The sequence below is a fragment of the Hippoglossus hippoglossus genome, chromosome 17 (assembly GCF_009819705.1).
Source record: "Hippoglossus hippoglossus isolate fHipHip1 chromosome 17, fHipHip1.pri, whole genome shotgun sequence".
Classification (NCBI taxonomy): domain Eukaryota; kingdom Metazoa; phylum Chordata; class Actinopteri; order Pleuronectiformes; family Pleuronectidae; genus Hippoglossus; species Hippoglossus hippoglossus.
This window is the reverse complement of record NC_047167.1, coordinates 10,673,950-10,686,979: the sequence shown is the minus strand read 5'-3', so window position 1 is coordinate 10,686,979 and position 13,030 is coordinate 10,673,950. Positions and strand designations below refer to the sequence as shown.

General features: G+C 43.8%; 1 protein-coding gene across 8 annotated transcripts; it reads left to right on the top strand.

The window, feature by feature from the left end:
• Positions 1–937: 937 nt before the first annotated feature.
• Positions 938–12,732, top strand: LOC117777819 (neurabin-2-like). 8 transcript variants are annotated; one of them, XM_034612801.1, is made up of 20 exons: positions 2,129–2,236; positions 2,920–4,652; positions 4,752–4,922; positions 5,553–5,685; positions 6,125–6,245; positions 6,333–6,437; positions 7,320–7,410; positions 7,497–7,661; positions 7,909–7,962; positions 8,420–8,520; positions 8,728–8,856; positions 9,025–9,112; positions 9,203–9,272; positions 9,432–9,568; positions 9,656–9,885; positions 10,092–10,157; positions 10,507–10,708; positions 10,888–10,986; positions 11,136–11,324; positions 12,182–12,732. In XM_034612801.1, the coding sequence occupies exons 2-20, from the start codon at positions 3,180–3,182 to the stop codon at positions 12,413–12,415; spliced, it is 3,858 nt and encodes a 1,285-aa protein (XP_034468692.1). In that variant the 5' UTR covers positions 2,129–2,236; positions 2,920–3,179; the 3' UTR covers positions 12,416–12,732. The 8 variants fall into 8 exon arrangements, with proteins under 8 accessions (XP_034468689.1, XP_034468692.1, XP_034468690.1 ...); XM_034612798.1 differs by lacking the exon at positions 2,129–2,236 and adding an exon at positions 938–1,066 and having other exon boundaries at positions 2,920–4,922; XM_034612799.1 differs by having other exon boundaries at positions 2,920–4,922; positions 9,465–9,568.
• Positions 12,733–13,030: the final 298 nt, after the last annotated feature.

Genomic DNA, 13,030 nt, shown 5'->3' with positions numbered 1-13,030 from the left:
CCATCCACCTGCAACTGACACATGCAGCTCAACACTACAACTGTGCACAGACTCAACCGTGACTTTGTGTGTCTCTGTGTACGTGTGCATGTGAAGACACGACTGTCATATGGACGAAATTGAACTAAAAATCCCTACGTGAGCCTGAGGAGGGAGCAAAACAAACTTCTGCAGAAGTCAAGGTGACCTGCTTCTGGAGAGAGAAATGGGAGTTGAGGATTATGACGGCACACACACAGATCTTTGGATTTCTCATCCTGCTCGCCTAAACAACACCACTGCGGCTGTAAACAGAATTGATTTGCCTTTATTCCACAGCACTTATCATACCTGTAATGTGCTGTTTTCTCCACCTGCACCTCTCAATTCATACGACTACCACGCCCCGAATATTTCTCTCTTTAACAAATCCAGGTTAGATTTCTCTCTTTCCTCTTTGTCTCCATCTACTCCCCTCCCTCACTCACTATCTTACAATCACTCTATACTTTGCCAACCACCCTGACATCACTCCCTCATTTACCGTCTCTGCTTCAAATTCACTCTCCCCTCCCTCCCCATCCTCTCATGGTTAGCCTCATTCAGGAGCGGGCTTTTGTGATTGGCCAGTATTTATATCAACTAGGTCCCAGTGCCACCTGGGACAATGGTCTCCAGTCAGATCCAGGTCACAGCAAGCAGAACCATTCTTTGGCACCGCACGGATCGGTCCAGTCCAGTGAAGTCTGGTCCAGTCCATCTGCCACGCGAGCCAGCTTCACAGACAGAGACAGGTACTGCACCGACTCACCCACTGGTATCACACACACACACACACACACACACACACACACACACAGGTAGGCACACACATACACACACATCAGCAGGTGCTGCATCACTGCTCTCGTCTGCCTCACAGTAGATGGATAGTGGGTTATCTCGCTGACTGTACTAACCTGCATCATGCTCACAGGTGAATAGTCGCACAGAGCTTACCTCTGAGCCCAGGGGAGCCTCTGTCACTGTGGTATCGGCTCTCACAGCAGATGGCGGCGCTGGCACTGATGCTGAAAGACAGGTAAAGGTAAGTGAATGCAACCTGCATGTTGTTATAGTGTTAGGTGCAGCTAGAGTATATGTATACGTCGAGCTGGGTGATAAAGCTATATCAATAATCATCATGATCACTGGCAATAGAGAAAAAGCTCAATATATATGGATGTAAGGATAATGCATTGTGTAAGCAGTGATGAGGTATAACACATAATAGAACTACCTCAGAATTGCTGTCACGGCAATTATAATCAAATTTATAAAGCACATGTTAAAACCAACTGCAGTTGACCAAAGTGCTCTAGAATAAAGGAAAACAATGCAAAATGCAAGAAAGGGTAAAATAAAATTAACTACTTTACATTAAAAACTACTATGATGTGGATAAAAACAACTTAAAGTAATTTAAAAGTCTGATAACATGGAGGTCTTCAGTGTTGTATTAAATGTGTCAAGAGAAGGGGATTTTAAAGTGCTTGTCATTCTCTGAAATTAAAAGAGTTCAAACCCACAACCTTCACTCTGGAGGGAAAATCAGTAATAATAATAATAATAATAATAATAATAATAATAATAATAATAATAATCCATTAGTCGTGATAATTATAAATATCGACTGATATGGAGAGAAAAGGATCTTGGTATCATTACTGTTCAGATCACCCAGAATCTAATGTAGAGTTTATGATGCCAAAATATCTATTAAAGAAAATGCACAGGACTTAAACACTATATATTTCCATTCTTACTCAAATTATTAAAATTACTTTACAATAGAAGAGGCTGACGTAAGTAGTATATTGTTAAGATTCATGATGTAACTAAACCCTCCACATGTAGACTAACTTGCCCCGGGGCTGGTGCCTATACTCACCCGCCGGCCTCCCTCTGATAGTGGGGTAGTTTACACAGGATTACCGGCGGATCATCCACTTAGAGTATTTAGAGACATGAGTCGCCATCTGTCTGTATTTATCGCAGCGACGGAGGGAGCCGCCGGCTGCCTGCAAACAAACAACACCTACGGTAGGAGAGGCAGTCGGGAGAGGAGCAGGGAAACACTGCGATTCTGATACTACAGTTAACTAGTCAAATATCCGGGGGGTTTCACGCCTAAACCTGCTTTTTACCGAAGGTCCGTGAACGAGGCAGCGACCTGACGACTGTAGCGACCTTTAAACTGCGCGCGCTCTCCACACAGGTTAGTGAGACGTGTTGCCTTTCAAGCCGTCGTAAACTCCAGCTTCCACTCTTATGCGTTCCTTTTTTATTTATATATTCATTTTAGCTACAAAGCTAATGCACCACAAATATTGCTGTTATACTTTAAGGGTGCACAAAGCTAACATTGAGGTGTTCTGCATGTGTATTGCAATGATTCAGACAAACGTAATAAGCTTAGCGCCTAGAACGACTGCTCCAAACGCCACATTTAGCTCTTTACATGACAAACAGCGGCAACACTTTAAGAGCTAAACTAGCTAAACACTAATGACTATCCTAAAATTTGTATAGTAGTGGGTAGTAGTGTGCACATGCATTGCTACGTACCTGCACACTCCATTCTCTTCCATTTCCGACTGCACTTTAAAGCAGCGCGCAGAGGATTCATTACAGGTAAATCATAAATACCTGTGTCGATTATCTCACTGAACTGAACGTATTCACGCTAGTTTTACTGTTGTGGTGGAGCTGCTCTTCCAATAGATCTGTGAGTATGAGTACACGGGGACAGAACATGTTGGTTTTTAATCACTTCATGAGAAAGCCACTTAGATAGTTTGTAGTTTGATTTCATTTATAATATACCCCCCACTGTGTTGTGCTGTTTCACCTGTTCAGAGAGTCAAAACTTTACCTTCCCTCAAACTTTTGCATTTCCAGGAGACGTTTGCAGTGGAGAAACCGAACCTGAAGACCATGAAGTTTCCAGAGCCTGCCATTGTCACCTGCTGCCATCCAACAAAGGCAGTAACCTCTTAAATCACCAGCAGCCCCATTATCCTGCACATTTCTGGCCTCATTGCTGCCATTCTGCTGTACCAGCACATCTTCAAATATAAAAATATCTACCTGCTCAACATTTGCCCCGTTGAAAAGCCTCCTCTTCAGCTCCTTCACAAAAACAAAGCCTCCATTGTCAAATGATGCGGACGGACAACAAAGGCCGAAGTGCCTCCCCTCATAGGATAACCTACAAGTCTGACTTCCATGCCATCAAGTGTTCATTTGACGCCGGGTCCAGCCTACAGCAAGGGACCAAAACCGCTGCCGCTCGGTGCTCGTCTGTGCATACAAACAGGCTGCCCTCCAGCCTGTCAGACCCCATCATGTCCCACGCCACCAGCAGCAGCCCGGGCAGCAGAGGGAGGGTCAACAGCAACAGGGGGACCAAGATCAGAGAAAACATCTTCCTCCAAATGGACAGCCATCAGCTGAGACAAGATGGTGGTGCTGTGGTTCTGAGTTCTGGCTCCACGCCCCTCGTCTCTCCTAGCCCGCAGCCCCAAACCTCGCCTTTTCCATCCGGACGTTCACTCATGAGTTCCTCATGTGTCCTGAGCACCGTGGCCAACATTTCCACCCCAGAATCCTCTCTGCAGGACAGACCTTCCCTGTCAGATGAGATAAGGGATATCGACAGAGCCGCCCTGGCTCAGAAGTTCTCTGTTACCCGGAGGTTGTTTGAGACCAAGGTGATGGAGATCGGAGGACCGTCGAAACATGTGACTGTTAGGGGAAGCAAGGGGGTGGCAGATGGGAAGGTAGAAGGAGAGGATGGGGGAGGAGGAGGAGGCAAACAGGTGGAAAAAGAAGAAGATGCGAGTAGGAAGAGGGAGGATGGCTCTGATGAAGACGAATCCATAAACCTAGCTGTCATAAATATCTCCTCGCAGAAGCCCCCTGCTCCCACGTCACCGACAGGGCACCGTAACTCTCCTGGCCCTGTGGAAGCATCCAACAAATCTCCCTCCTATCATCTCAAACACGGTGAAACCACAGGAACATGGGCAGAGGAAGAACGACCAGCAAGCACTGATCTTGACCTCTGCTTGACCCCTGAGGAGCCAGTGAGGGCAGAACTTGTCGATGTAAATGCAGATTCGTCAGAAAGCGACGGGAGCGAAGAGGAGAAGGAGCGAAAAAAGATCAGAGTATGGTTTAAAGTGGAGGAGGAAATGTATGTGAACGCAATCGCCAGGAGTAGTGTGGAGGCCTTGGAGGATGATGTGTTTGAGGAGTCAGGAGGAGGAGCAGCAGGAGGAGGAAGGCCAGTTGTTCCTTCAGAAGAACACCATAGGCAGGAAAGTGTAAGAAACAAGTATCAGCAGGTGGATGAACCACGGGAGGGTGAAAGGGAGGAGCAGAACGGAGAGTTCACTGCACGAGAAGAGGAGAAGTCAACAGAAAAGGGGGACAACACAGAGAAAATGACAGATACAGGAGTGGGAGAAGGGGCTGGAAGGAAAGAGAGGGAAGTTGACGAGGAAGTTGAGAGGAAGGGGAATGATGAACGTGTGCAAAGTCAACAGGAGGAGACGTCTGAAAATGAGGAGAAAAGGCAGAGAGGAGAAGGTACAATGTCTGAGCACGCCGAAGAGGAGGTGAAACATGTGGTGTGTGGAGGAGGCAGTGATGGAAACGATGACAAAGAGGACAGGACAGGATCTGCGGTAATCTGTGGGATTGAGAACAAGGCTTTTGTGTGTGATCGTGAATCCAAATGTCCTCCAGAACATTTAACATCACCGGGACGGGACTTTGGAAACGCTGAGGATCAGCGTATATCACAATATGAGGAAATTCCTGGTGTTCCTGATCAGGTTGATGAGGATTCATCAGACGCGGTGAAGAGAAAGGTCAGGTTCTCCTCAGCACCAATCAAGGTAAGGAAATCTTTAAGAAAACCACACAAATGAAGGCTTTCAGCATCTGATATTTAGTGAATTGACGGCTGCAGGGTCACTTGTCTCTAAAGCAATGCATTTATGGAGCCTCTTCGTTGCAGATTTGTGCGACTGTCAGTTCCAGCTGCTGCTTAAGTCCATATAAGACAGGTTTTAGCCCAGAGCCATGTTTCTGATCCATTAAGGGAGGGGGAGTAGGCAAGATCCCACATGCTTCATTCTGTCAGCACTTAGCTCAGAGCTGCCTTGATACAAAAACACACTGCAGCCTGGCCCTGTTCATTGCAAACTATTGCAGCAGCAGTGGTTAGTGTGTAGTATCAGCAACTCGCACATGGGAGTTATGTTTGCACACTGTGATTTTTTTTTATTTTTTTTTTCACTCATATCTTTGCACTTTGTGAATTTCTCACTCTGATTCTCTCGCACTCGCTGACAGATTTGCCAACATAAACAGTGTCTTGTTGTGTCAATAGCTGCAGATGGTTCTCTTTACAGTCTGCTCCACGTGTATTTGCTATCAATGCATAAAACAGTATTTGCACTAGGCCGGAGTTTTGCATCAGTGTTGATGTATTTTTTAAGTGTATATTGACTGCTGTGTTCCAGGTGTACAGCACCTACTCTAACGCAGACTACGACAGACACAATGAGGATATTGACCCAGTGTCCGCCTCGGCCGAGTATGAGCTGGAGAAGAGAGTGGACAGGATGGACGTCTTTCCAGTGGAGATAGAGAAAGGTTTTGTATCCCTCTGTTTTTCTTCTGTGTGTTATGTTGTCCATTTGCATGTCAGGGCTCACATGTGAAGCCAGAAAGAAAAATAAATCATGTAACAGGTCACATTTAGTGACATATTTATGATACAGCAGTATTTTTTTCCAACTTTTTAATGCGTAATCCGTTATGTCACTACAGTCATTTGCTGCAACTGTTGAAGGTAGAGCCTTTATACTCAAACCAAACAACCTAGTTGGGCTGTATGTCAAAAATAATACAAGACTGATGTAATGAAATAGGTGAAACATAGAGATATTCCCACCTTATTTTAAGCACCAAGTTTCTCTTGATGTGTTCCCCCTCTTTTCATTTCAGATCCTATGCCTCTTTATTACGTAGCAGACTCTACCATGACTAATGTTGATATGAGGATAAATTCCTAATCTCTGTTCCTTTTCAGGAGATGATGGTCTGGGTATCAGTATCATAGGAATGGGTGTAGGTGCCGACCAGGGACTGGAAAAACTTGGAATCTTTGTCAAGACAGTAACTGAAAGAGGAGCAACGCAGAAGGACGGAAGGTGCATTTCAGCATCAGTCTCTAGTTAACTGGGGATTCAGTCTGGCTCTTCTGATGTGACTCTATCCCGTGTGTGTGTGTGTGTTAGGATTCAAGTGAATGACCAGATCGTGCAGGTGGATGGGGTGAGTTTGGTCGGAGTCTCCCAGCTGTTTGCAGCCACAGTCCTCAAAAACACATCAGGCCTCGTCAAGTGAGTTACCATGTCACAGTGTGGTGTTCCTGTGCATTGTTTGTATTCTTATGCTTTGTCTGAACACGTGTAGCAGACCGTCTCTTGTACTGCCCTGCCTTACTTCCATAAATTCCTTCCACTGGGGAGAAAGACTGAGAATATGCTCACTGCTGATTTAGATGCTATGTATCAGAACAAATTTTGGTCTGGTGTTTGATATGTCCCTTTTTAAAACAGGAAGTGAAGTTATTTAAAGATGAAACAAGGAAAGTGAGATAAATATAACTTTTCTTTTTTTACTGGCCACTGGATCAGCTACACACAGTATAATGTGTACTTTATGTTAATGCCATCCATTTTCCAAACCATACCATAGTGTTGATGTTAAGTTAAAACACTGGTGGCAATTTCCAGAATGCTTTACACCTGATATCTGAGGATTAAATCCCAGTCAGTAAAACTTTGTAATACCAGTGTTGGGGTTGGTGACCTCATCACGATTTTAATGCCATTTTCATGAGGTTTTTTCGTCTGATGAAGATTTTCTTCAAACTTATTACAACAAAATGTTAAATATTGGAGTGTCTTTAAACGCATCACCACTGTTGTGTTCAACACAGTCTACGCTTTCGTCTGTATTAATGTGATGTGGAAATATATTGCAACAACCTATTTTGATATTTTCACAGTAGAAAAAGCACAGGTGTAAATAAAATATAAATAAAATTGCTGCTGGCTGAATTATTTTGCTTCTTCACTTCCATGTTGTCAATGTTGTAGGTGAAGTCTGTGCTTCAGCTACTAGGACGAGCTAAAATGTCCCAGAATGCAATCTACAAGTGCATTATGGGAAGTGTCGAGTGCTTGCAGCTGTAACTTATTCGCCTTTTCCGGCTGCAGGTTTGTGATTGGTCGTGAGAGAGAAGGCGTGCAGAGTGAGGTCGCACGACTCATCAATGAAAGCCTGGAAATGGATAAAACGTCCAGAAAGGTGTGTTTTCTAAATGAAGAGTTTCTGGGTTGTGAAGAATTCCATATGTTTCCTTGCACTGTTTACTGTGTGTTTTATATATGAAGCGGGAACGGGCAGGCGGAGACGAGGATGATGATGATGATGCCAGCGTGTCAGAGAAGGACTGGGTGGCTGAAGAAGAAGAAGAAGAGGAGGAAGATGATGAAGAGGAGGATGTGTCTTTTCTTTCCAGTCTGGACAACTACCAGCTCTGCCTCAAATATCAGCAGGTATTCAACCACGACTCACTGACATGCATTTAAACCCACTAAGGGAGGCCTTTAGAATTGAAGACAAAGCAATTATATTTGCATTAATTTCATTGAAGTTGTATAATGTTGAGCAATAGATATTAGTCTGTATTATCCCTTCCTTATAATGTGAAATGGGTAATAGTTTCTCTTTCCATATGAAAATATCCTAAAGGATCCATTATAATTCAAAGCCCTCTTCTTTTCTTTTTTTTTATCTCTGTAGCTACAGTCAAATCTACGAAGCAAAACGACCAAACTTCACCACGCTAGAGAAAAGGTAGGTCACTCATTTGAGATTGAAGTCTCTCTCACTCACACACACACACACACACACACACACACACACACACACACACACACACACACACACACAATAAGTGTACTCACTTTAATACACGTTTGCATCCACTCTTAGAACAGTCTGACCCATTTAACTGTGCGCGAGGTGGCTCGGCGTTATTAGGACACGGGCCACGTTCCAACAATGTTCCTCTTCAGCCTCGCTCTTCTGCCTTTTTCTTGAAGTAATCACCACTGTGACATAACTGGGTTGCCTTTCAGTCCGAAATCTGGCTTTCCTCCATCCAACTGATCAGTGAATACCTAATTTGTTGTGTCGAAACTGGCAAAGAGGATCGAAGACGTATACTGAATATTCTCTTGGGCCTTTCTTGAAACCCTATTAATTGTAGACGTGCATCAAGACATGCGTAATATGTTGCTGTGTTTTGCAGTTAAAGGCATGGGAGGAGCGGCAGGCGTGTTGGGAGAGTCAGAAGGCTGAGCTGGAGCAGAGGGCAGAGGATGGAGAGGAGAAGGCTGAAAAGCTAGAGAAGTACGATGCTGTAGAGGCGATGCTTTATTTTTATTTGTGTAAAGTATTGTGTATGTGTATAGTGTTTTGCCATGGTAGATGTGATTTCAGGTTTAAAAGTACACAGAGTGGGGGCTTGGAGCTTGAAGCCTGCAAAATGTGGAGTAACATTATGCAGATAATTTTTGTTTTTAAGAGCGTATTAATGGACTGTCCCTCTGTTATCAGGTATTGGCAGGAGGCCCAGACACTGTGCAGGGTTGTGAGCCAGCGACTGGCCGATGCCCAGAGCCAATCAGAAAGCCTGGAGATCAAATACAGCAAAGCCAAGAGACTGGTCAGAGAATACCAGCACAGGTATTTATAAAAATCTGTCAGTGTGTCATCCATAACATTTTACAACATTACTCCAAAACTACTGAAGTGTATTTGGTAAGATAATAAAATTGTGTGACGCTTTTATTTAATTGATTTTTTCTTTTTTCCATAGATTAGGAATTTAACTTTTCAAACAATGTGTTTCAGAGAGAAGGAGAGTGAGGAGGATTTGAGGGGAGAAATGGAGGCGAGAGAAGAGCAACACAGAGACACTGTTGAAAGGCTGCAAATCCAGGTGAGAGGGGACTTCTCAATCCTGAATGGATTTACTTCACTGAGGCTGCCATTCCTGCTTTCACACCGTCTGTCACTCTGTTTGTCACAGATAGCGCAGCTAGAGAAGAAAGAGCCTGGAGCTGAAAGAAAGAACAACTCTGAGGACTCTTCACTCTTAGGTACGTGGCTGTGTTACTGAGTATACCGTTTATTTCATTTTTTTTTTTTTTTTAAATGACGTAATGCCAATGAAGAGGGAAAAATGAAACTTGTTTTTTTTTTAGAAACCTAGCAACAAAATGTGCTTCTAACCAAACAAAAGGAACCGTTTGTCTCAGGTCCACACTGGTATATTCCTGTCCCCGATACAGTGCGTCTAGACTCCAGTGCTCAGATAGCCAGAGCTCAGCTGGCCCAGAAATCCAAGCGCCACCCGCCCTCACGAGACAAACTACGAGAGAGCTTTAGAAAACCGGTAAGTGGACAGACGTGGCATTAAATTTGCTGTTTCAAAAACTGTCAAACCTAAACTCGTCCCGACGCCCGTCTCGTTGCTTTTTAGGAGGATGAAGTCCAGAAACGACTCAAGAGACAGTCATTGTCTGCTCCCACAGTGGGACAAAGGAGCAGCAGAAGTGACATGTCCAGTACGTCCTCGTTCTCGACCCTCAGTCCTCTTCCTCCCACCAGCTCCGTCTTCACCCCTCCCATCTACATCACAGACCCTGTCACTCCTTCGCCATGCAAGTCCTCCGCTTCGAGAAAGTCGAAAAGGAAATTTCCAGACTTCAGGTGTGGGGTCTCTGTCTCTCTCTCTCCTGTCGTAGATTTAAAATTTGAACATTTTGTCCCATATGAGTTTAAAGCCACATTAGTTCATAGATTCCCCTTCAGCCACAACAAAGTTCTGACACCCAACAGCTCAGTCGCTTGTTGTCCAAAATCCTTGATAAATTTGAGAGATTTTTTTCAATGACTGTAATCTGTTTTGTTTTCAGCGGCCTTCGCAAGTCTCTCAGCAAAAGGAGGAGTGAAAAACGCAGCAGGAGGTCCATGATCAACAGGTGTGATAACGTCACACATGCACAAAATGAAACTTGTCTATCTCGTACAAAAATAAGCGCATTGATGTTGAATATCCTGACTTGTCATTTGACATGGGTATAAATAAAAGCCATTTAAAACTGATGATCCAAAATATCTATTTCAGTTTCCCACTGCTTTTCCATTTTAATTTATGCACAACACCCCTCAGAAAAAGATGTGGAGCTATATTAAAGCTTGATGGGAACTGACAGTTTCTTCTATATCCATGACCTGTCTTGCATCCTTCCACTCAAAATAAAAAATGTTCCTAATATTTTTAGAATTTGCTTAAAATATGTGAATTTAAACGTAGTCATTGCCTTCTAGGGGGTCACGTGGTGACCTGGTGGATGAGCCCCCTGAAGTGTCTCCGTCTGGTTCAATCACCTCCATGCCCTCCTGCTTGCCCTTTCCCTGGTTTGGTGAGAGAGGGAGGGAGAAGGGGGAGGAGGGGAGAGGCAGGGAGAGGCTTCGGTCTGTGTCCAGCAGCAGTTTGCCGTACCTGACCACCACAGGACGAAGAGATCAGGTAAAGCAGTGTTTAGTACTCCCACGCTCCTCTGCATGACATCCTCTCCCCTCTCTTTCCACTTCCTGATGTAGATTCTTCTTTAGATCGATCTTTTTAAAATAAACACCACGTGCATGGGTAAGAATGCTGTAGATGGGACATGTGCTAGCAGCCCAGGTTTGTTTTCTCGGTTCCAGAGTATTGGCTCTCCAGTGGGCAGCTCCAGCTTGGTGGGTCATGCTTCTGATCACTCCCTCTCTGGACACTCTTACACTTTCACCTTTTCCTCCACCGAGGTGAGACTATCCCTCCCTTCCTTTCCCTTTTGCTTACTTCCTTCCCTACAGCGCACTCCTTGTCCTTTTTATATTCTCCCAAGCTACTCTCCTCTTTAGCTACAGTTTCCTCTCATTTGACTCTGTCCTCGTCTCTGGTGTCCTGTCAGACGTTGGACGATGACCCAGTTCCCACCAACAACAACAATCAGTGGCAAAGTCAACCCCTCTTGGAGTGGAACAACCAGCAGGTCTGTCTGTGGTTAATCGCCATGAACATGGATCAGCACGTGTCCGAGTTCGCCACCAGAGGAGTGAACGGCTCACAGCTGCTCAATATGGACGCTGAGAAACTCAAGGTGAGCCGTAAATGACCATGTTGAATATATATAGATATATCTAGATATATCTATATATATCTCTCTCTGATTATTATTTTCCTTCTTTATTTCCTTCCACATTTTATTCTGTTTTTATATCTTTTTGAATTTATGCTCAAAATGCAGCTAATTATTTGTCTGGAAATGTAATTAAGTTTGAAAATAGCTGCTAGTAAAAAAAGTGACTGGATCCACTGTATTTGAGGCCACGTCAATATATAAAGAGTTTAAAAGTCTGATTTAAATAGGAGTTGGCTGAATTAACAAATAAGGATCCTTTTTAAACCTTAAAATTGTTACTAAGATATGTACTGAGCTTTGCTCTCTGGACAAAATACAGGAAACTGAAGCAGCAGTTGCAGCAGCAAGTCCTCTTCGAAACACTCGATGTAGAAAACGCATCGCTCCAGTCCCAGCTGAACTACACCGATCTCCCCTCATTCACTGAAGAATTTCAGATTCTGTTGATCACTTTTTAAATCACCACCTGGTCTGGCTCCACTTTGTATTTCAGAACTTTTAACTGCTTACTTTGCTCCGACACCAATGCGATCAGACAACCAAATGTTGTTTAAAGTCCCACGATCCAGGTTTAAAACAAAGGGGATCGTGCATTCACTTTGTACCTATCAGTCGGGACACAGTACTCTGTGTAGCAATGCTGAAGGGCATCCTTGTACATCAGCATGTCTTAACTGGTAGTAAATAGTCTACTTAAGTGGGCTTGAACCATGTTTGTTGCCAAATGTGATCATACGAATCAGTTGCAGTGGAAAATTTTAATCTGAACCCGCTAACGTCTACTTACACGTCCACTCTCTTCTCACTGTCGTCAGGCTCTGGGCGTGTGCAGTCGAAGTGACCGGTCCGCAATGTTGAAAAAGCTCAAGGAGATGAAGAAAAGGGAGGAGAAGGAACAGAGGAAAGAAGATAAGAGGCTGAAGGAAAAAAGGGAGAAGGAGAAGAATGCAGTTTTGGAAAAGGAGAGCGTGAGCACAACAATGGAGGAGAAGTGTGTAAAGGACGTCGGGCGCAGTGGTAAAACTGTACGAACTGAGTCCCTCTTATAAAGAAGGTGACGTTGGATACACCACCAGCATGAGGGAGCGTTCGCAGTCTGACTCACAGAAATGCAATTTTCTGTTAGGTTTTCATTTAGGGAACAAAGATCTTCAGACTTTGACTCCGGCACCAAAGTTTCCTCTCACAGCAGTTATTGATCTTTTTAATGTCACTTGTAAAGTGTGTGTGTTTGTGATAATTTTAGTGTTTTTTTTTTTCATGAACTTTAAGTTATCGTGTCTTTTAATATTTAACAATGTGCTTATTTAAAACACTCGGGTATTTGCTGTAAATGCTTTTTTATGTTCTAATAAATAATTCTTTTAACATCCTGCACTTGTGTTAAACTCACAGGTAACATCTACATTCATTTTAGTTCTAAAACTTGTCTTTTTTGGAGTTTTCAAGCCCCTAAAACAGACTTTTGAAAACACCGCCGGCCTGATGCTTTGTTTTCATTGTGTCTGTCCATAGAATTACTCAATCTACCAAACCACATTTTGTGGATGGATGGGGCATGACCCGAGGAAGAGTTAATTAAATCCTCTTTCTTTAAAATGGCATGATGGGGTGTTACCCTTGGTGGAGGTATGCGCTCTCTCTCGTTCAATTTGACCTTGAAC

Coding starts and splice junctions, on each gene's coding strand:
- LOC117777819 (XM_034612798.1), top strand. CDS start 3,180: ATGATGCGGACGGACAACAAAGGCCGAAGTGCCTCCCCTCATAGGATA. Junction 8,857..9,024: donor GTCAGAGAATACCAGCACAG/GTATTTATAAAA, acceptor AATGTGTTTCAG/AGAGAAGGAGAGTGAGGAGG. Junction 10,987..11,135: donor TCACCTTTTCCTCCACCGAG/GTGAGACTATCC, acceptor GTGTCCTGTCAG/ACGTTGGACGATGACCCAGT.